The sequence below is a fragment of the Muntiacus reevesi genome, chromosome 7, assembly GCF_963930625.1.
Source record: "Muntiacus reevesi chromosome 7, mMunRee1.1, whole genome shotgun sequence".
In the NCBI taxonomy this organism is placed as follows: Eukaryota; Metazoa; Chordata; class Mammalia; order Artiodactyla; family Cervidae; genus Muntiacus; species Muntiacus reevesi.
The window spans coordinates 57,933,416-57,956,918 of record NC_089255.1 but is presented as its reverse complement, the minus strand read 5'-3'; the positions used below and the strand labels follow the sequence as shown (position 1 = coordinate 57,956,918).

Below are 23,503 nucleotides of genomic sequence, written 5' to 3'. Positions count from 1 at the left end.
CTATCTCCCTGAGTTTGCTCAAACTCATGTCCATTGAATCCATGATGCCATCCAACCATCTCATCCTCTGACGCCCCCTTCTCCTCCTGCCCCCAATCTTTTCCGGCATCAGGGACTTTCCCAATGAGTTGGCTCTTTGCATCAGGTAGGCAAAGTAAAGGTCAGTATAGGACATATGAGGTATGCCTTGATATGATTGGGAGCCACTGGAACCTCCAGTCAACATCCAAACATAAATTCTACACCAACAGCCCAGAGGTCAAGTAAAGAAACTGTGCTGGGCAGGAGCAAGGGCCTTCCCTTCAGATAAGATGATCTCTGCGAAATGTCAGGGATTCTAAACCTAAAGCATGCAGAAGGCCAAGTGGAAACATGAGGGAACAGAAGCCATAATTGTCCAAATTACTTGAACTGTGATCAAGCATGATACCTGCTTAGTTGCATTTCCTTTTACCTTTATTATTCTGTTGTTGTTCAGTCACTAAGTTGTTACCCCATGGACTGAAGCATACCAGGCCTCCCTGACCCTTACTATCTCCTGGAGTTTGTCCAAGTTCATGTCCATTGAATCAGGTGATGCCATCCAACCAGCTCACCCTCTGCTGCCCTCTTCTCCTTTTGCCTTCAATCTTTCCCAGCATCAGGGTCTTTTCCAATGAGTTGGCTGTTTATTTTATTACTACTATTATTATTTTATATAATAATTATAAATTATATAATATAAGAAACTACTAATTTTAGATATATCACTAATGCCGGCGTACATCTTCTTTCAAAAAGTTACAGAAAAAATTAAAGTTTCTTTTGACTTATAATTTTTCTCTCATCAGGACTTACCAAATCTTGTCTGTTCTACCTCCCAAACATCTCTTAAATGCATCTACTTCTCTCTATGCTCTGTGGCTACCTTAATGCAAAGTTTGATCTACCAAATGGCCTCCCTACCTCTGGCCCTTGCCTTCTCCAGCCCATGTACCTGACGTAAGTCAGAGACCTGGTCCCTGCCTACATCCAGTTTCTTCTTCCGACCTTTTCCCCTCTCATTCTACGTTGCAGTCAGCTTTAGCCTCTTTGAGCTGCTCTGGCATCCTGCTGTTTGCCTCTGAGCTTCCTTGGTGGCTCAGAGAGTTAGGAATCTGTCTGCAGCACGGGAGACCCAGTTTCGATTCCTGGGTCAGGAAAAGTCCCCTGGAGAAGGGAATGACTATCCACCCCAGTATTCTTGCCTGGAGAATCCCATGACCAAGGAGCCTGACAGCCTGACAGGCTACATTGGGGTCACAAAGAGTCAGACTCGACTGAGTGACTAAAGCTCACTTGTTTGCCTGTGAGTCTACATAAGCTGTCCCTTGGCTGCAAACAGGCTCAGTCCGTCTCAGTGCATCTTCATCTTGCCAACTCCTACTCACCCTTCAGGTCTCAGTTTAGCTAACACTTTCTCTGGGCTGTTTTCGTGCCCCTCCTCCGCGCTTCCAAAGCACCACATATGACACCTTATTTTAATGGGTTACTTCTTAATTCTCCCCCTTAGACCTGGGCTCTGTGAAAACAGTATCTGTTGTACACGCTGTTGCTTCCAGTGTTGAGAACCGTGAGACAGGAGACACACTTTAAACAGACGTCAGGTAACTGTTGGGAGAGAGGGAGGAGAGGAATAGGAAATAATCTAGGTAATTTATGAACACACTATTTAACTAAATAGGCTCAGTCTTAGGTAGAAGAGAGGGAGGGAGAGAGATTTCTTAATTCTTTAAGTAGCAATAGTAGTTTTGTTTCGTTTTTAACTTACTTTCATATCCCTTACTTGGATATAAGACATACCTCTATCACAAAAATGATTTAATTTTGCATTTTACTGGAGATTTATCAACTCACAGTGTTGCAATGTCTAAATCCTTTAAAGTCAACCGCCTTAGCTTATTCCTCTGTCTCTTCCCCAGTGGCTAATAGGATACTTTGTGTAGATTATTTCAGTTGTAAACATTTTTTCAGCATTTATGGCAGGGCCAAGATGATCAAGTTATAATCCCTTAACCTCAAAGTTTTCACTGCCAAATAGAGGAGAAAAAGAAGTGAAGCATGTCACACTACATACTAAACACACTGCTAGACGTATAATGCAAACTCCTGTGGGAGAACCACAGAGTTAAATGCAATGAGGCTGTTTTGAAGGATGAACAGTTTTTCCAGTGACCGGGGTCGGGGGGGTGGGCAGGAGGGCATTCCAAGCAGATGAAACCACATGGATAAAGGTGGTAAGATGTGAGAATTATGGCTCCATTCACTTCACTTAAATCAGTGTGGTTAGAGGAAAGGGGACAAGGATAGTTAAGAAAATGACATCAGAAAAATCGGGCCGGGGGATGTAGGCTGAGAAGAACCTTAGAACCATCCACTGCATTAGAAAGATTCTATCACAAGGGATAAGCAGCCACTGAAGGATTTTAAACAAGGCAGGAACAAGAAGTCAGGCAGTAGTGTCACTGATACTGGAAGCAGGGAGAGGTTAGAGGCAAGGAGATCGGTCAGGAAGCTATTGTGACAATTTCGATAGGAAATAATGAGAATCTGAACCACAGCACTGGCAAGGGACCTTAGCACTCCAGTTACTGTTTTTACAGCAGTAATATTTCTGATGATCTTCTTGAAATACTGAAGAACTAGAGAGCAACCATTCAAAATGAAAGAGGAGAAGAGAGCAGCAAAAGGAATAAGCTGATCTGACGGAGGTTGAAAAAGAACTAGACAGATAGTACATTAAGAAATAATAGCCAGTAGACACTCCAGGAGAAAACTGTTTAAGAAAGGAAAGATGATTATAGTGTGTTACTTGACTCTATAGTCCTGTTTGAAATAATTACATTGTCATAATCTTGTCAATCCTGATTATTTGTTCTAGAATTTCTAGAGTCAACACATAGACAAAGCTAGAAAGACAGAATTATAGTCTCAGAATAGATTTAAAAGTACCATTAACCCTGACAACATAAAGTGAAAATAGTAACTGTTGAAGGTGAACAAGGGGGGAATGGGGGTGGGTTTCAAAAATGGTAAGTCACGAGGTAGCAGGAAAAGTATGTAATTTGGTGATGGAGAAGTGACTGCTAGAAGAAACAGCTAAAAAAAAAAAAAAACCCTAAAAGTCATTGCCTCCAGGCAGCAGGTTTATTTGTGAGATAAGGGCCTACTGACTTGCATTATAAATTCTTTTGTACTATTTCATTTATATTTATCAGGTGCATGACTGCTTTGGTTAAAAAATTTTTAGACTTTTTAAATGCATCTATCCAGATACTATCTCATGTCCTGACGGAGACATCATATGTAAATATCTGAAAAACAAAGCATATAATATGAATCAGATATAGCCTCCCTAAGGTAATTCCCTGGGATATTGAGTCACCTTCCTATTAAGAATAAGCCTATTCACTTCAGTTATCACAATTCAAGACAAAGAAGCTTAAAGAGTGTCTCATCTTATGATTTAAAATTTAAAATAAAATTTAAAATGGTGCAAAAATTCAGGTAACAAACCTGAAATGTAGTTGCACATTACATCAATGCCTTTAAAATTTTTTACCTTGACCCCTATAAAAACTACATTTGTGTGTAGCTCAGCACTCACACACTCACATAGCTGAAACTCAAAAAAAAATACTTACCTCTTCCTATGTGTGACATGCTTTCTATTTTATTTTTTAGAATAATCATCACTTTAAATGATTTTAACAATCCACTGCAGTATTGTGACTCAGAGTTTGAAAAACATGCTAATCACCCCTTTTTCTTCTTAGGTCGGATAATGTGCTTATGAAATTTGGAGCTTATGTCTCAGATCAGCTGAACCTTCCTAGTAGAACTACTTGTTGCTGATATTTTAAAAATGTGTTACATAAAGTTAGCTTCTATTATCCTTTCAGTAGTATGGTTCCCTTCTTTTCATTTCTCTTTTTCCTTAAAATTTTCTTTTTTTTAAATCTCTGGTCCTGTGGGACATACATTGGGAGTAACTAAATTCATTTCTGGAGTGTTTTGAGATATATATATCAGATATGCATATAAGTCATACACATATAATCTTGGTTTTTACCCTTATATCCATTTTGTTTGCACTTGCCATGTAGTATACAGATTTCAATCATCTGTCACTTTTTAAACCATCAGAACCCAGCCTTCCCTTAAATATTGGGATCTTGTGATATTTTCAGATGTGGTAAATTCCATGTTAAAAATACATAACTATAAATATTACTGTGTCTACATGTTTTAACAACCCTTAGTGGAAACACAATCACTACAAAATTTATTGCACTAATAGAGCTTGAATGGACTAATTTAGTTTGCTTGGATTTTTTTCTCTCATTAAATTAAGAACTACAAGCCGCTGTTGAAGAGGTGCTGCCAAGCTTGAAGAAAGATGATCTGGCTGTCTATTATGTGAGCAGAACTTCTAACACAGATGGGGTCAACTCTTTCTTAGACAAAGTGGATGAAGTGTCAAGTGAACCTGTCCCAGAATCCTGGAGGTCGGAAGTTACCTTTTCCACCCCTGCCTTATATATTTATACTTCTGGAACCACAGGTAAACAATAGAGGATTCTCAAAGCAATGGACCTATCCTGAAAGAGTTAAATGTTGGGTTAGATTTTTAAATGCTCTTTTTCTTTGGCAAAACTTATCAGATAACTAATACTTCAGGGGATTTAGCTCATTGCCTGTGAGAAGTATGATCTTATTCCATAGCATATGAAACCATTTGGGTTTCTCTAAGGTATGCATACTTCCCCCAGTTGGTGTATAGAACAGGTAGAGAGGTTAACCAAAAACTACAAAAATAATTACGGTGATGATAAGATTTGGCACTGAATAGGTTGTTAGGATTTTTTTCAAAATGATTGTTGCTTTTTGATTAAGATTTGGCACTGAACAGGTTTTGGAATTTTTTTAATGATTACATTTTGATTACACTCTATCCAGCATTTTGATTATACTCTATCCAGCATCCATATACAATGTATAACCAATTATAAGTGGACCACCAAAGAAGACTATAGAACAATAATGGGGTTATATTTGTACAAACATTTTGACCATTATCTTTCCACGCAACAATGACTTGAAGCTGTTTGGTTCTGTGGGTGTAGAATGGCTCTTAGCTCAGGGCCTAATATGGTGTATTTCGTCAAATCTAGGATGTCTTACACCTTCGGTGTAAACTGTACTATTATTTTACACAAGCTTCCAGCAGAAAACACTGCCAATTGTCAGTGTTACTGGAACACTGCTACGTGGAACAGGCAACATTAAAGGTAGGATGTAGCAGGCACTCTTTCTAGGAGCTCTGTGGCATTCGTTCATACATTTCTCCAACCACTCTTAAGACAGGTACTACTCTTATTCCTGTCTTACAGATTCAGAAGCTGATGCCTAGAGAGTTTAAGAACTTTCCAAGATAGGAAGTAGAAGTGTCAGGCTTCACTTTGCTAGGCTGACTCCACAGCTCATACAACTGACGTCTCTGCCAGAATACCTCCTAGTTCATCCATCTGATAGCTGTTTGGTGTCTGCCTACTCAAGGTCAGGGGAAATGTTACCAAAATGTAATCATATGAAGACAGAGAGATACATTTAAGAAAGGATAGGAAGCTACCCCCCAGTATCCTAATTATTCTTAATAATATTGGGAAGTTGAATATGTGAGTCATTTGGTTAAAATTTTAACTCAAGCAGATAATTCTAGCATGCATTCTACTTGTAAAATAATCAAACATTAGAGAGAAAGGTTACTTTGAGCCTTATGAAGAGGGGTGGCTTGGGATGACCTATTAAAGCTAATCTCCAGAGCATAATAGCTATCACTCTTTTATTTGTCAAAAGTTCTATTTCGCCATGTCAACAGAATGGTAGGATGATATGGTTTAACCAGATGCTTCCACTACATCCAGAACTACCTCAATATATGGAACTTATACCCTCATTTTTAATAGAATGGTAAAACTAAACTGTAAACTTTGATTTGGTAAGTAATTGAGGTAAAACAAGCCCTTAACTAGTGACTGGGAGTTCTAGTCTTAATACTAAACAGATAAGTACAGAACTTGTTCACAACTGGTTTGCTATGAAGTATAAAACCCATTTTAGGGGAAAAAGAGAATAAGCACTCTTTCATCCAATCCCATAATTCAGAATTTAGATTTAATTGAAATATAATTGGGTTGATGTTTATTTTACCTTTCTTCTTATCTGTGAATAAAATATCTGCCAAGTTACTCGTATAAACATTAATAAAAAGAATTCATTTAAGCAATCAGAGAACAAAATGTTTTCCCTGTTACTCAAAGGCAGTCATTAGCACAAAATTATATAATAGTTACCAAATATTATTTCTTCATTAATACAAAAGTTTAAATTAGGAAGTTTTCTGAAAGTGCTTAACACCAGCAAAAGATGTATGTTTCTTTTTTAAAAAATATAATTCCGAGTTTTTACTATCTGGATAATATTTTTTTCAAGATGAATACAATTGATTTGTTGATGCTTTCTTCTGCTTCTCATTATTAGTTTAGAATGGAGCATTAATACTAATGACATCAAAGACCATGAATTGTGAACTGTGTTTACAATGATGGTAGTTTACCAGTCATACTGCTTTGCCTTATAACAAATTGCTTTTATTTAGGCAATACCATCAAATAGTGAAGCATCTTAATCTAAACAGAATTGCCTTTCTCTTCACAAAGCCAATTGACCCACTCAGGTCTTAAACTCTAGACCCATCCGCTTTGCAATGACTTCATGCCCTCCCCAACTAAACTGACTCCCATGCGCAACGATATAAGCATACTCTTTCAAATTGAGTCTTATAAAAAACTTACGTAAATCATAGTTAAGAAAATACAAATGTACTTAGTATACTAAAAATACACTGAGATACCATTTTTTCACCTTTCAGATTGGCAAAAATTCCAACATTTGAAAGGACACCTTTAAAGGGCTCTGAGGAAACAGGTGCACTCATGTATTACTGATGGGGGGTGTCAATGGGGACAGCCCTAATACCTGCAAAGTGGCAGTGTCTACCAAAATTACAAGGTCTGATACCTTTTGGCCCAGCAGTCTCACATCGCAAATTTATCCTACAGATGGAGCATCATTCACAGTGTGAAGTGCCAGGTTTTTTCACATGTGGACCAGAGTCATTTGAAATTGCAAAATAGTGTAAACAAACTATAAAACACACACACAAAGGAGTAGATGCACAGAGAATAAATGGATGAAAAACTAAGGGAAATTGCTACTTACAAATATGGACATAACTTAAAAATACTTTGTTAAGTGAAGGGGGAAGTGCAGAATAGTATGCTTCTTTTTTTTTAATTGGGGGAAAGGGCAAGAACATATGAGCAAATGAGCCTATATTTACATAAAAACTCTAGAAAAGTACGTAAGAAATTCATAGAAGTGGCTATGAAGGAAAGAGATAGGATGGATAGGCTATGTATTGTCTCTGAGTATCAGTTTTCTCATCTGTGAAATAGAGAATATAATTCTACTTATATCATTAATTATGAGAATTGAGTGAAAATTTGACAACACAGTTGACCCTTGAACAATACGAGGGTCCACACAGCAGAAGATATACATATAACTTATAGAAGGCCCTCCATATAGGTTCTTCTGCATCTGTGATTTTTCATCCATGGATTCAACCAACCATGGGTGTGTTTACCACTGAAAAAAATCCTCATATAAGTGGCCCCAAGCAGTTCAAACCCCTGTTGTTCAAGGATACTTAGCAAGATGGTAGACCCAAAGCAGAAATTCAATAGACATTCATTCACTTTTCCTCACCTTACTACTCTAATAACCAGCTAACTCAGGGGTCAGCAAACTATAGCCTGTGGGTCACAAACACCACACCACCACCAGTTCTGTAAATAAACTTTAATGTCCACAGGGCCAAGTTCATTACTTTTTGTGTTTAGCTGCTTTCAGCTATAATAGCATAGTTGAGTAGTTGCAATAGAGACTTATGACCCTGCAAAGCCTAAAATGGTTACCATCTGGTCCTTTACAGAAAAAACTCTGAACTTCTGGTCTCACCAAATGCAATCTTCTAATCACTAGATGACGAATCTTCCTAAGACACATCTCTCTCCCAGACCATGTGTCTGTGAATAACCACTCTTGATTCACTCATGCTTCTCTTGTACCTTTGTGTAGGTCTCCCAAAAGCTGCAAAGATCAATCATCTGCGCATTTGGTATGGAATTGGCCTTGCTCTTGCCTCCGAGATTACAGAGGATGATGTAATCTATACTCCCTTACCCCTGTACCACAGTGCTGCGCTTTTGATTGGCTTACATGGGTGTATCGTTACTGGTAAGCTTTTCCTCTCAACAGGGTATTGAAGCCCAGTACACATTCAATGTGCTCATAAGGAAAAGTAATACAAAATTTGCTCTTTTCCTGTGTGCTAGGAGTAGTGTTTAATTCCATGTTAATACTGAGGTTGTTTGGCTTACACATAGCAAACATCTAAAAGAATTTATAGTGAATTCCATGATGGTCCATTGGTTAGGATTCCACATTTTCATTGCTGAGGGCCTGGGTTCAATTCCTGATCAGGGAACTAAGATCCCACAAGCCCCGAGGTCAAATAAATAAATTTTAAAAATTTCTATTTTCTCATGCCTGCATGTCTTTTAATATAATGCTTTAATTGTTCAGCATATCAAACAGCAAGCTTCTTTTAAATCTTTTAGGTCTTTATACAGGTTAAGATACTTGATCCTTCGATTCCACAAATAATTCTCTTATGTCATTTCTATCTTCAGAAATCTGCATGTTGATCTCCATTAGCACCTGGTTTAAACTTCTCATTCAATTGACCCATTCTACTTTATTCTTTCCTCCTCCCACAGGCTCTCAGCTCTGGTCAGAATACTTAGATTTCCCCATCTCCTCTTTCCTTCTGAAACTTAACCATTTAAATTGAATTGTCATTCTTACTACTGTCAACAGGATTTCTGCCCCTTGTGTACATAAAGTCTCAGTCCAATATCCACCTCTTCCCGGAGACTACCTCTAACTTTCCAACTAAACTAAAAAAACTTAGCTTTTTTCCCATGTGACATTTTAAGTAATTATATATGTATATATAGTAACATATGCATATATTAATTCATATACAAATACACATGATTGCCCAAGCCTCTGCTCCTTTTCCTCATCAGCTTACTGATCGACTATAAAACACTTAATCCAGCATCAACACCAGCCTCCAAATCAGCAAGGAATGTCTGGGTCTGATCATACTGTTGGGCCCTTCAAAAACAGAATGACTCTGAAGCCCTCCTGGGGATAAATCAATCACTCATACATCTACTTAAGTACAATAGATAAATGCTAAAAAGGAAAATATAGTATTTTTTTAAAATTTCTCCTAAAACACTTGATTTTGCATGTTTAGGAGTAGAAATAAACTAATAACATGAAAAATATCTGTGATATTTTTATTTCACTCTACTACATTTCATGCTGATATTAGGTTGGATATGATAGGTACATTGTTTTTACCTATTGTATTAGTTTTCTATTGCTACTGTAACAAATGACCACAAACTTTGTGGTTTAAAACAACACAGCTTGAGTCTCTCCCTTTTTTGAAAGTCAAAGTCCAAAATTCAAGGTGTCAGCAAGACTACATTCCTTCTGGAAGCTTGTAAGGAAGAATTCATTTTCTTGCCTTTCCTAGCTCCTGGAGGCTGCTCACATTCTTCGGCTTGTGGCCCCTTTTTTCACTTGATCTTAGCCAAAAGGCCGAGAAGCGATGTGGCCCCTTTTTTCATCTTCAAAGCATTTCACTCCAGTCTTTTGTTTTTGTCATGCTCTCTCCCACTACCCTTGACCTTCTTGACTTCTTATCAGCACCCTTGTGATTACATTGTCTCTCCCAATCAGCTCAGTTCAGTTCAGTCGCTCAGTAGTGTCCGATTCTTTGCGACCCCAAGGACTGCAGCACGCCAGGCCTCCCTGTCCATCACCAGCTCCCAGAGTTTACTCAAACTCAAGTCCATTGAGTCGGTGATGCCATCCAATTGTCTCATCCTCTGTCATCCCCTTCTCCTCCCACCTTCAATCTTTCCCAGCATCAGGGTCTTTTCAAATGAGTCAGCTCTTCGCATCAGGTGGCCAAAGTATTGGAGTTTCAGCTTCAGCATCAGTCCTTCCAATGAATATTCAGGACTGATTTCCTTTAGGATGGACTGGTTGGATCTCCTTGCAGTCCAAGGGACTCTCAAGAGTCTTCTCTAACACCACAGTTCAAAAGCATCAATTCTTTGGCACTTGGCTTTCTTTATAGTCCAAGTCTCACATCCATACATGACTACTGGAAAAACCATAGCTTTGACTAGATGGACCTTTGTTGGCAAAGTAATGTCTCTGCTTTTTAATATGCTGTCTAGGTTGGTCATAACTTTTCTTCCAAGGAGCAAGCATCTTTTAATTTCATGGTTGCAATCACCATCTGCAGTGATTTTGGAGCCAAATAAATATTCTGTCACTGTTTCCACTGTCTCTCCCCATCTGTTTGCCATGAAGTAACAGGACCGGATGCCATGATCTTTGTGTTCTGAATGTTGAGTTTTAAGCCAACTTTTTCACTCTCCTCTATCACTTTCATCAAAAGGCTCTTTAGTTCCTCTTCAATTTCTGCCATAAGGGTGGTGTCATCTGTATATCTGAGGTTATTGATATTTCTCCTGGCAACCTTGATTCTGGCTAGTGCTTCATCCAGTACAGCATTTCTCATGATGTACTGTGCATATAAGTTAAATAAGCAGGGTGACAATATACAGCCTTGATGTACTCCTTTCCCAAGTTGGAACCAGTCTGTTGTTCCATGTCCAGTTCTAACTGTTGCTTCCTGACCTGCATACAGATTTCTCAAGAGGCAGGTCAGATGGTCTGGTATTCCCATCTCTTTAAGAATTTTCCACAGTTTATGGTGATCCACACAGTCAAAGGCTTTGGCATAGTCAATAAAGCAGAAATAGATGTTTTTCTGGAACTCTCTTGCGTTTTAGATGATACAATGGATGTTGGCAATTTGAACACTGGTTCCTTTGCCTTTTCTAAATCCATCTTGAACATCTGAAAATTCATGGTTCACGTACTGTTTGAAGCCTGGCTTGGAGAATTTTGAACATTACTTTGCTAGTGTGTGAGATGAGTACAATTGTGCGGTAGTTTGAGCATTCTTTGGCATTGCCTTTCTTTGGGATTGGAAAGAAAACTGACCTTTTCCAGTTCTGTGGCCACTGCTGAGTTTTCCAAATTTGCTGGTGTATTGAATGCAGCACTTTCACAGCGTCATCTTTTAGGATTTGAAATAGCTCAACTAGAATTCCATCACCTCCACTAGCTTTGTGCATAGTGATGCTTCCTAAGACCCACTTGACTTCACATTCCAGGATGCCTGGCTCTAGGTGAGTGATCACACCATCGTAATTATCTGAGTTGTGAAGATCTTTTGTATATAGTTCTTCTGTGTATTCTTGCCACCTCTTCTTAATATCTTCTGCTTCTGTTAGGTCCATACCATTTCTGTCCGTGATTGTGCCCATCTTTGCATGAAATGTTCCCTTGCTATCTCTAATTTTCTTGAAGTAATCTCTAGTCTTTCCCATTCTATTGCTTTCCTCTATTTCTTTGCACTGATCATTGAGGAAGGCTTTCTTGTCTCTCCTTGCTGTTCTTTGGAACTCAGCATTCAAATGGGTATATCTTTCCTTTTCTCCTTTGCCTTTCACTTCTCTTCTTTTCTCAGCTATTTGTAAGGTCTCCTCAGACAACCATTTTGCCTTTTTGCATTTCTTTTTCTTGGGGATGGTCTTGATCCTTGCCTCCTGTACAGTGTCACAAGCCTCCATCCATAGTTCTTTATACACTCTGTCTATCAAATCTAATGCCTTGAATCTATTTCTCACTTCCACTGTATAATCGTAAGGGATTTGATTTAGGTCATACCTGAATGGTCTAGTGGCTTTACCTACTTTCTTCAATTTAAGTCTGAATTTGGCAATAAGGAGTTCATGATCTGATTACAGTCACCTCCCGGTTTTGTTTTTGCTGACTGTATAGAGCTTCTCCTTCTTTGACTGCAAAGAATATAATCAATCTGATTTTGGTGATGTCCATGTGTAGAGTCTTCTCTTGTGTTGTTGGAAGAAGGTGTTTGCTATGACCAGTGTGTTCTCTTGGCAAAACTCTTTTAGCCTTTGGCCTGCTTCATTCTGTACTCCAAGGCCAAATTTGCCTGTTACTCCAGGTATTTCTTGACTTCCTACTTTTGCATTTCAGTCCCCTATAATGAAGAGGACATCTTTTTTGGGTGTTAGTTCTAGAAGTTCTTGTAGGTCTTCATAGAACTGTTCAACTTTAGCTTCTTCAGCATTACTGGTCAGGGCATAGACTTGGATTACTGTGATATTGAATGATTTGCCTTGGAAACGAACAGAGAACATTCTGTCATTTTTGAGATTGCATCCAAGTATTGCATTTCAGACTCTTTTGTTGACTGTGATGGCTACTCCATTTCTTCTACAGGATTCTTGTCCACAGTGTAGATATAATGATCATCTGAGTTAAATTCACCCATTCTAGTCCATTTTAGTTCACTGATTCCTAAAATGTTGATGTTCACTCTTGCCATCTCCTGTTTCACCACTTCCAATTTGCCTTGATTCATGGACATAACATTCCAGGTTCCTATGCAATATTGCCCTTTACAGCATCAGACTTTACTTCTATCCCCAGTCACATCCACAATTGGGTGTTGCTGTTGCTTTAGCTCCATCTCTTCATTCTTTCTGGAATTACTTCACGGATCTCCAGTAGCATATTGGGCACCTTCCGACCAGGGGAGTTCATCTTTCAGTGTCCTATCTGTTTGCCTTTTCTTACTGTTCATGGGGTTCTCAAGGTAAGAATACTGAAGTTGTTTGCCATTCCCTTCTCCAGTGGACCACGTTTTGTCAGAACTCTCCACCATGACCATCCATCTTGGGTGGCTCTACCCGGCATGGCTCCGAGTTTCGTTGAGTTAGACAACACTGTAGGTCCATGTGATCAGATTGGTTAGTTTTCTGTGATTGTGGTATTCAATCTGTCTGCCCTCCCATGGAGAAAGATCATCTCCCCTTTTCAAGATCCTTAGTTTAATCACATCTACATAGTCCCTTTTGTCATGTAAGGAGGCATATTCACAGGTTCTAAAGATTAGGATGTGGATGTCTTTGGGAACCATTATCCTGTCCATATCACCCACCATAGAAGAATATCTCCTGCTTGCTCAAGACTTTGGCTCTCCATCAACTAATAAATTCAGTCTGGTTCTTCCACCTGACACTTACAAACTCTCCAAGATTGCAACCCTAGCTGCTTCTCCAGGTTCATTGCCTTTGACCCACCCACCTTTCACCACTCTGGTTACAGACCAACTGAATCTTGGCCATCCCCCAACCTTCTGGACTGTCCTGTCTTTATGTTCATGTTTTTTCCTCTGCCAGGAATCCTCTCATTTTTCTCCATATTCATTTCTCAAGATCTAGTTCAAATCCTACCTTTTAAAAAATATGTCTTTCTCAGCCCTTGCCCAGGAAAAATTAATCTACCTCCCTATAACACACACACACCCTTAGGGCTTCACTGAACTGTGTTTATTTATTGCAAGCTGACTTTTACTAGAAAACCTATGTCTTCTCCCCCACTATACTATAATCTCCTTTTGAATAAAACCATGTCTTATTCTTTTTTTTTTTACATTGAATATAGTTGGTCCCTAACACTTGTTTATGAATGTAATGCACATATAAATTTCAAAACTGAAAAATATAACTTGGGACTTTTTTGGTAGATTCCTTTATTGGTACCTTCTATTCCTTCTGGCTAGGTGCTACTCTTGTTTTGCGGACCAAATTTTCAGCCAGCCAGTTTTGGGATGACTGCAGAAAATATAACATCACTGTCATTCAGTATATTGGTGAACTGCTTCGATATTTATGCAACTGTCCTCAGGTAACACTTCCCATGTTTCATTATCTTTTTGAAATGCTTAAGACGGGAATTCAAGTCACTTTGGATCATGCTAGGTTTCAACTGCTTCTTATATATCAGTTTTCAGTTTATACTATAGTTTTTCATTATAAAGTTCTTGGCACCACACCTACAATAGGGAATTTGTTGGTTAATGTGTTAGTGGCCCAACTCTAGCCTGTCAGGCACCTCTGGCCATGGAATTCTCCAGGCAAGAATAATGGAGTGGGTAGCCATTTCCTTATTCAGTGGATCTTCCAGATCCAGAGATCAAACCCGGGTCCCCTGCATTGCAGGCAGAATCTTTACTGTCTGAGCCACCAGGAAAGCCATTACTTGATGGCAGTCATTGTAATAGGGCTTCCTGGGCAGCTCAGTGGTAAAGAACTTGCCTGTCAAGCAGGAGGCACAGGTTCAATCCCTGGGTCGGGAAGACCCCTGGAGAAGGGAATGGCAACCCATTCCAGTATTCTTGCCTGGAGAATTCCATGGACAGAGGAGCCTGACAGTCTACAGTCCCTGAGGTCACAAAAGTCAGATATGACTGAGCATGCACACAAAGCAAAGTTGCTGTGATAACATTATTCCCTACCTTTGTACCTGTTTTCATATCTTACCCTCTACCCAGCATACCCTCTGCTTCCTTCTCTACTTGTTTAAACCCTACTCACTGAAAAAGCCCAGCTTCAGTGATACCTCACATGTTAAACTTATGTGAGTCACCCGAACAGAAATCACTGCTTCCTTCCTGGGCCTCATTTGTTTTCTCCTCCTTTGTGGCCCTTGTCACTTTGCAGGTGTTGGTCTTCATGCTTCCAATGGGACCACATCTCGTCGCCTTGCCCCTCTTATACCACATTCATGCAGAAAACTTTTACTTAATGTTACTTAGTGAATAAACCTAGGAACCATCTGACCAAATCTGTTACCAAGCTTAGAACAGATGTCCCAAGGTAATAACTCCAAGTACTGTGGATCTGCCCTGCCTGTAGATACCCACATATCTTGATGAGGTTGTTTGAAAGAACTCATTCTGCCCAGGTTCTCAGCTCTCATCAGAGAGGGCAGTGTGCCTGGGACCACATCAAGGTCCCAATTTTTTACACCCATTATTTTGCACCCATTCATTCTTTACTATATGAATTTATCCCATGCACCATAGGATGTTTAGCAGCATCCTTGGCTTTTATGCAGGACATGCCAGTGATATCCTCCCCATCCTTCCAGGTCATCATAATCAAAATATTTTCAGACATTGCCAGATATCCCCTGGCAGGCAAAATCAACCCTTCCTTAGGACCACTAAACTAGACAATGCAGTAAACTCACCAGATTCTACTTTCTTTAATCCTTTTACTCATCAAAAGAAAACAAACTCAAAGCATCACTAAGTTGACCAACTGCTATTTATAAGCACCAGTTATATTCAATTTAGAAATGTTGCAGATTCAGTTCCAGACCATCACAACAAAACGAATTCCACAATAAAGCAAGTCACATGAATGTTTTGGTTTCCTAGTGTACATAAAAATTGTTTATACCATGCTGTGGTCTATTAAGTGTGCAATAGCATTATATCTTTAATAAGCAGTGTATATACCTTAATTTGAAAATACTTAATTGCTAAAAATGTCAACCATCATCTGACAATGCTGGCTTGTCACCAACCTTCAATTTGTGGGGAAAAAAAAAGAAGTGTCTGCAAAACACAATGAAACAGGATATGCCTGTAATAGAAGCAGTGTGACATAAAGAAGTATAAGATGCTCTTGCCTTAGTTCTTTCTCCTCTTACTTCTTGTGGTCTCTGCCCACATATCACTTTATTAGAGAGATCCTTCCTACTAATTCTCAAACATACCATCCTGCCCCTTACCGGGCATCTCGTGGGTTACTGCTTTCTGTGGCACTGTCACTCCTGACACAGGGCAGGTTTGTATGACTGTTGTCTTTCTCCTCCAATTAAATGAAAGCTCCATGCACCAGGGGCTTTGTTGATTACCAGATATCTGGTACTGAGATCTGTATCTGGCACATTCTAGGCATCAACAAATTTTGCTGAATGAACCTCTAAATTCTTGCTCCTGAAAGATGTGTAATTGATTTGATGGAAGTAATGTGTTCCCCCAAAATAGTTGGGCTTAGCACACATTATTCTAATTCATGAGGCAGATTCAACAGATTCCTGAGGGTCATAATTAGCTATGAGTTGGGTGAGGACCTTTCCCATAGCAATTTCTGTTGATGTCATTATTGAGTGTTTTTCACCTTAATATTCTACCTGGTCTGGAAGATTGCATGCCTCTCTATCAAACCCCAGAAATCCATATAAGGCCCTGCTGTTTGGCTTTTCTTCTCTGCCTTAAAAACACCTCCTTGTCAGTTAGAAGTCTCCTGGGGGAGGGGGAATGTTAGGTTTTTTTCTGTTAGTTCTAAGGGAGACCACCTTTGGCGTTGAGGAAAATAAACATGTTCGTGTGTCATTTTTTCAGGTTCATACACACACTTCCACATTTCCTTTTTATTAATATTGTCTCAGATGCTGGAAAACATTCAGTTTGATTGTGGTTTTACATCATCAAAATATATTATGATTTGGTATATAGTAGTAGTACATGGACAACTTCTAATCTAGAAATAGATTTGGAGTTTCTGTTTGCCCTTGATATATCTCACCCCTGAATTCTGGTCTGGTTTGTCTGGAAAATACTTATTAGTATTGTAAGAAATGCTCAAAGTCATCTCAAAAAACCTTCAGTTAAAGATTTTTTAAATGTTATGATCTTTTGTATAGACAATGCAAATCAAAAATACAATGAGGTAGCATAGTGGTCAGAATGGCCATCATCAAAAAATCTACAAACAGTAAATGCTGGAGAGGGTGTGAAGAAAAGGGAACCCTCCTACAGGGTTGGTGGGAATGTAAATTGGTACAGCCACTATAGGGAACAGTATGGAAATTCCTTAAAAAACTAAAAATAGAGCTACCATTTGATCTAGCAATCCCACTCCTGGGCTTATATCCAGAGAAAAACATGGTCCAAAAGGATACATGCACCCCAGTGTTCACTTTAGCAGATTACAATAGCCAAGGCATGAAAGCAACCTAAATGTCCATGGACAGAGGAATGGATCAAGACGTGGTACATGTATAGAATAGAATATTACTCAGCCATTAAAAAGAATGATATAACGCCATATGCAGCAATATGGATGGACCTGGAGAGTGTCATACTGAGTGAAGTAAGTCAGACAGTGAAAGAGAAATATCCTATTGTATCACTTAAATATGGAATCTTAAAAGAAATATATAGATGAACTCATTTACAACACAGAAATAGACTCACAGACTTAAAGAACAAATTTATGGTTGCCAGCGGGGGAAGGGATAACTAGGGAGTTTGGTATCGACATGTACACAGTGCTATATTTAAAATGGATAACGAACAAGGACCCACTCTATAGCACAGGGAACTCTGCTCAAGATTCTAAATGGGAAAAGAATTTTTAAAAGATTAGAAACATGTGTATGTGTAACTGAATCATCTTGCTGTACATCTGAGACTTTCACAGCATTGTTAATTAACTATACTCCACTAAAAAATAAACAGTTAAAAATGAGGAGATGATATATATGTACAATAATATACTACTCAGCTATAAAAAAGAATGAAATATTGCCATTTTCTGCAATAACAACAAAAGTGGATATAAACTAGAACTGATGGTGGAGGGCTCTGCATCAATGTCATCAGAAATGCCCTCGGCCTTCGAGCTTCTGGAATAGGCTGCTCTTAGAGCAGCTAGCTCTGCCGTCAGCCCCCAGGCACTGGATATCAGGGAGGCAACTCCTACCCTAGCTAAGCATCTGAACCTAATGACACCCATCCCCAGAAGGACCTGGTTCATCAGGAGAATCTGGGGCAATGTTGAGAAGATGGAAGCTACTGTGCTTCTCCTCCCTTTCCTGAGTCACATTCAGTAGCCCCCTTGGTAAAGCAGAGGACTGGGGAGAAATGCACCAGCCACCTTAGGGCGGGAGTTCAGTTCCGGCTCAACAGACTTGATGTAGTGCTTAAAAGCAAGGACTCTGGAGGCAGCAGGTCTGAACTCTGGCCATTGAGCAGCATGGTCGACCTCTCACGATCTTTTATAGAGACAGGAGACTTATTGTCTGGGAAGGACCTAGAGAAGCTCTGAACGTCTCCAGGACCCTAGGAGCAGAGGAGGGAGGGGCGGAGGCGCTGAGAGCAGGTGAGTAAGTGCCTACTTCCTGACCAGCTCCCTTCCCCTGCACAACTTTCAGAGCTCTAGCAGTCAGTGATGCTCGCAGGCAAGATGTCGGAGGAGAGTTACTCTTCGTTGTTGTTGTTCAGGCCCCTAGTTGTGTCTGACTCTTCGCCACCCCATGGACTGCAGCCTGCCAGGCTTCCCTGACCCTCACCATCTCCTAGAGTTTGCCCAAGTTCATGTCCATTGCATGGTTGATGCCATCCAGCCATCTTAGGGAGTTATTCTTAGAGAGAACTAAACATTCCCAGAAAAGAACCTGGACATTGGCTCACTACCACTTCCCTAGAGAGAGCAGCTCAAATATCTTTTTGTTGCCTTGTGCATGCTTGGTTGCTTCATTGGTGTCTGACTCTTTGTGACCCCATGGGCTGTAACCCACCAGGCTCCTCTGTCCATAGGATTCTCCAGGCAAGAATACTGGAGTGGGTTGCCATGCCCTCCTCCAGGGGATCTTCCCGACCCAGGGATAGAACCTGCATCTTCCTGCCTCTTTACCACTTAGTGCCACCTGAGTTGTCTTACTCCTAAACAGGAACAGATTCCAAAGGAAAATCTTTAACAGGAAAGATCATTTTAAAAAAAGAAGAAAGAGCATTAATTCAGACATTAAGAGAAGACTTCTAGAAATCAATAATTAGTATTCTCAGAAATGTTAGAGAAGATATTATATCCATAAACCAAAAATAGTATGCTACTAAAAAAGCCAGAATAATGCCTCCTGAAAAATAAAAATATGATTTAAAAATTACTTAATCCATAGAAAAGTTGGCAGATAAAGTTGAGTAATCTTACAGAAAATTGGAGGAAAGATAAAGTGATGGACATGAGTGGAGACAAAATAAGAAAACTACTAGAGGATCCAAAAGATTCAGTATCTGATTAATAGGACATTAGGGAATGGATAGCAAAAATGGAGAGGAGGAAATTATTAAGACATAACACAAGAAAACTTCCCAAAACTGAAGGATGCATTGAAAAGGCTAATTGAATACCTAAGAAAATGAGTAGAATTTTTTTAATCCTTAAACTACACTATGATGTTATTTAAGACTATCGAGAGAGAGTATTCTATACAAATAACATTTGACTTGCCAACAATAACACTCAAGCTGGAAGACAGGAAGCTGTGCCTTCAAAATTCTAAGTAAACATTATTAACTATCTAGAATTTTATATACAACCAAATTATTAATCAAGTGTAAAATAAGATTTTCAGACATTCAAAGTCTAAAAAAAAAAAAAACCTTACCTCCTGTATACCCTCCTTTAGGAAGTTCCTAGAGAAAGTATTCCATCCAAACAGGAGAGTAAAAAAAGAAAAAAGAAGACCCAGGATCCAGGGAAAAGAGGCAGAAGATATTCCCAGGCCTGGAGAACAGCTAGTCCAGGTTGGAACAAAAGGATAAAAGGAAGAAAAATGGAAAAAAGGAAATTCTATCATCTGATAGAAGGAGGATCATTGTATTTAGATGCTTTGGGGGGATAAGGAAAGAACTACAAATAAAAACTAAGAAAATCAAGCAAATGGGCAGGGAGGAAATTATTCCTAGGAAAAACAAACATTTGTTCAAGAATTTGTTCATAGTATGTTACTGAGTTCATCAGTGGTGAGTTAGGGGCAGAATAATGTGAACATTGAATATTGATTTAACCAAAAATTGTGATTTTGGAAAAGTGAGAGAGAGTTTAATCCCCATCCAGCACAATGGGAAATCAGTAAATAATGTCTAAAGTGTTTACTCGAAAGATAGCAGATCTTTTAATTTAGAAACATGGAGGTGAGAAGCAGCAGCAACAAGCGTTAAAAGCATCTGCCTCTGGGTAGTAGGCTGGAGGCAAAGGATGAAGACAGATGAATGGAATGACATTTCTTCATGTAAAAGCCTTTCAGTACTTTTGGGTTCTTAAACTCTGTGTGTGTGTGTGTGTGTGTGTGTGTGTGTGTGTGTTGCTTTTTTTTAATTAAGGAAAAGCATGCTCTCCGTAGTCATATAGATTTGGGTTTGAATTTTGGGGGCAACTGTGTTTCTACCTGTGTGATCTTGGGCAAATTACTTTAAACTTTTCAAAGTTCTGTTTCCTCAACTGTAATCTGAGGCAAATACTTGATTATCTCTCACATTTCAGTAGGGCTCCTTCAGACCTTAAGATAATACAGGGCAATTGCCTGATACAAAGCAAAACCCTCAATAAAAGTCTTCTGCTTCCTCTGATTACCTGGCACCCTGCACCCTCTCTGAACACCCTGACCTCTGACCCTTCATCAGTCATTCAATCCACGGTGGATTAAAATGCCCCGGGTGTGTTTGCATGTTGCACCTCACCTGTAACATGGAATAGAGTGATCTTTGTTTAAAAAAAAAAATGAGCAGGTGACCCTTGACCTAAAATACAGTTCCTTTGGGGAGTGGCTCTGGTGATGAGGAAATTCCAAAAAGAGAAATACTGCTACTCTCAGGCCTTGGTAATCAAAAGCTTAGGTGAGAACCAGACATCTCCGAAGGCTCCGGGAACTCTCAAATATTTCCAGGCCTACAGTCTTAATCCCTTTTGCTGGTGTAATTGGATCTCTCGGTTTATGATGAACACTAAGCTGGTGGTATTGTGACTGTGAGCCCAGCTACCTGGCACCTGCAGGTGCCAGGTGCACCTGTGAGGCCAGCCCACTTCCCACATTTCAGAGCGCTGCAGCCTCCTGCATCCTGAGCCCTCCCTGGTGTGGATGTCCCCGCTGTGAGCTGTTGAACAGGATGGCTGGTGTTTTCATGGCAGAGGTTATGTCTTCTTTTACTACAGGAATTACACTCTATGCAAAGCACAGGGCCAGGCACTATGGACGATATATAGAGAGATTTGGCCTCAAAGGAGCTTACAGTCTAATTAGACAAAGAAATGAACTAAGAGGGCAATGGTGGGCTGCATGTAGAAGAAGTAAAGTCTCGGGTTTACATACTGAATTGCTACTCTTGAACTTTTCACGCAAGCCTGGAGACCAAGACAGCCCCAAGTCAGGTGGTTATTTTTAAGCAAACATTTTTGATGTTTTATTCTCAGAGTGGCAGTGAGGCACACCAGTGTGGGACCAAGGATAGTCTCTGGAAAACTGACAGCCCTTGCTGAGGAATAGTGCTTTATAGACAAGGTGACCCTATCTATAAATCACTATGCAAACAGGGCCATTTGAGAGCAGAAGGCGTGTCGCTAAGAAGCACATCGGAACAACAGGTGTAAACCAGGACCAGCCCTGGCAAGCCAGATGGATGGTGTCCTGACTGCCGTTGTTGTTTTAGTCACCAAGTCGTGTCCAACTCTTTTGCGACCCTGTAGACTGCAGCCCACCAGGCTCCTCTGTCCATGGGATTTCCCAGGCAAGAATACTGGAGTGGGTTGCCATTTCCTTCTCCAGGGAATCTTCCCCACCCAGGGATGAAACTTGTGTCTCCTGCATTGGCAGAAGGATTCTTTACCACTGAGCCACCTGCAAAACCCATCCTGACTTATCAGTACTTGATAATTATAAAAGGGGTCCAAGTAACCTAGGGACCAAGAGAGCTGATGAAGAAAATAGGTTCCCACTCAGAACAAGTAGATTCGTGCAAGTTCAGAAGGCTTCTCCGGTAAGACTCCTCAATACACTGGTTAAGAACCACTGGCTCAGATTTCCCTGGTGGTCCAGTGGTTAAGAATCTGCACTTCCACTGCAGAGGGTGCAGGTTTGATCCCTAATTGGGGAACTAATATCCTGCAAGCCATGTGATGGGACCAAAAAAAAGAGCCACTGGCATGAAGCCCCTAGTCTGTCTCTCTGCCTACACATTTCCTCCTCATAAACTGCACAAGGGGCCTGGTTTTAACTAGGGACAGGTATTGTTCACCTCTCTGATTAGGTCTCCTGAAAGAACTTTATCACTTGAATTTTGACCAAGGAGCTACTTAAAAATTAAACGCTCACACACTGCACCCTGGCTCCTTGACACCTCTCACGTGGAAACCATTCAAGGTTGGTTTGGTTTGGTTTTTAACCACCGGATCAAAGGTCCTCCCCTTGTCAGAGAACTGCCAGCCTCTCACTGCAAACAGTTTTTTTCCAAAAAGGGTCTCTTATTCCAAAATCATTTCACAGTGATTTCACAGAGTAAGAAATAATGTAGAAATGCTCTTCAGAATGTTTGCTCTTTTAAGCAAATCGCTGTTCCGTTAAAGAGATTGGTATTTGACAGGAGAGGAGAACCATAGTCACCTAGCACTTTCACCTCCCTCCATCCTGTTTTCTCTTAGAGTAAAGGTCATCGAGCTACACATTTTGCAAGTTAAAATTATACTTATTTACCTGCCCCTCTCTCCAAGCTGTGATCTCCTGACCTCAATCAAATGCCTCATTAATATATCATTAAAATTACCTAAGGTTCAGACATATTTGTCGGCCCTCATAAATGTGGTTGAATGGAAAACAGCCCAGTTCTTATCCACCTCTTTTGCTGATTGATACAAGCTCAGCTTTCAGTTCTTATACTCAAAACATCTTTTCCATTGTGATTTCTATTTATAGCAAAGCATATTCCTCCAGGCCACCTGAGGCAGCTGGAAGCCAGTTCCCTCCCCCTTCCCCCCTTCCCCGTTGGTTCAGCTCCACCTGCTCTTGTGATCACCTGGTCTCTTTAGACAATGAATGCGTGAACAAGGTCCTCTCCAGTCTCACCAGGCCCTCACATGCGTATCTTGGATGACTCTATAGAAAATGATTCTCTCTCTCTCCCTGGACTGTGTTCCCATTTTCTTCTTCATTGTCAAGTGAAGACTATAGCTTCAGATTGTGTCACTGTCTGACAGACCTCTTCCCAAGGCACCTACAATTCACTGAGATTCGCCAGCCTCATCAAGAGAACAATCAACATGCACAGCAAGCTCAGCTCGGTGCTCTGCGATGACCTAGAGGGGTGGGATGGCAGTCCAAGAGGGAGGTGATATATGTATACATATAGCTGATTCACATCATTGTACAGCAGAAACTAGCATAACATTGTAAAATAATTATATTCCAATATAAAACTTAAAAGGAAAACAATATATGACTCAAGTTTCGGATTAGATGGGGATTAAATACTGGCATC

General features: G+C 39.9%; 1 protein-coding gene across 1 annotated transcript in view; it reads left to right on the top strand.

Annotated features, from left to right (window-relative positions):
• Window positions 1-23,503, top strand: part of SLC27A2 (solute carrier family 27 member 2) — a 48,890-nt gene that overhangs the window by 10,462 nt on the left and 14,925 nt on the right. The window contains exons 2-4 of the mRNA XM_065941548.1: window positions 4,373-4,582; window positions 8,224-8,382; window positions 13,958-14,082. Coding sequence (XP_065797620.1) covers window positions 4,373-4,582; window positions 8,224-8,382; window positions 13,958-14,082 — 494 coding nt within the window. The remainder of the gene's footprint in view (window positions 1-4,372; window positions 4,583-8,223; window positions 8,383-13,957; window positions 14,083-23,503) is intronic.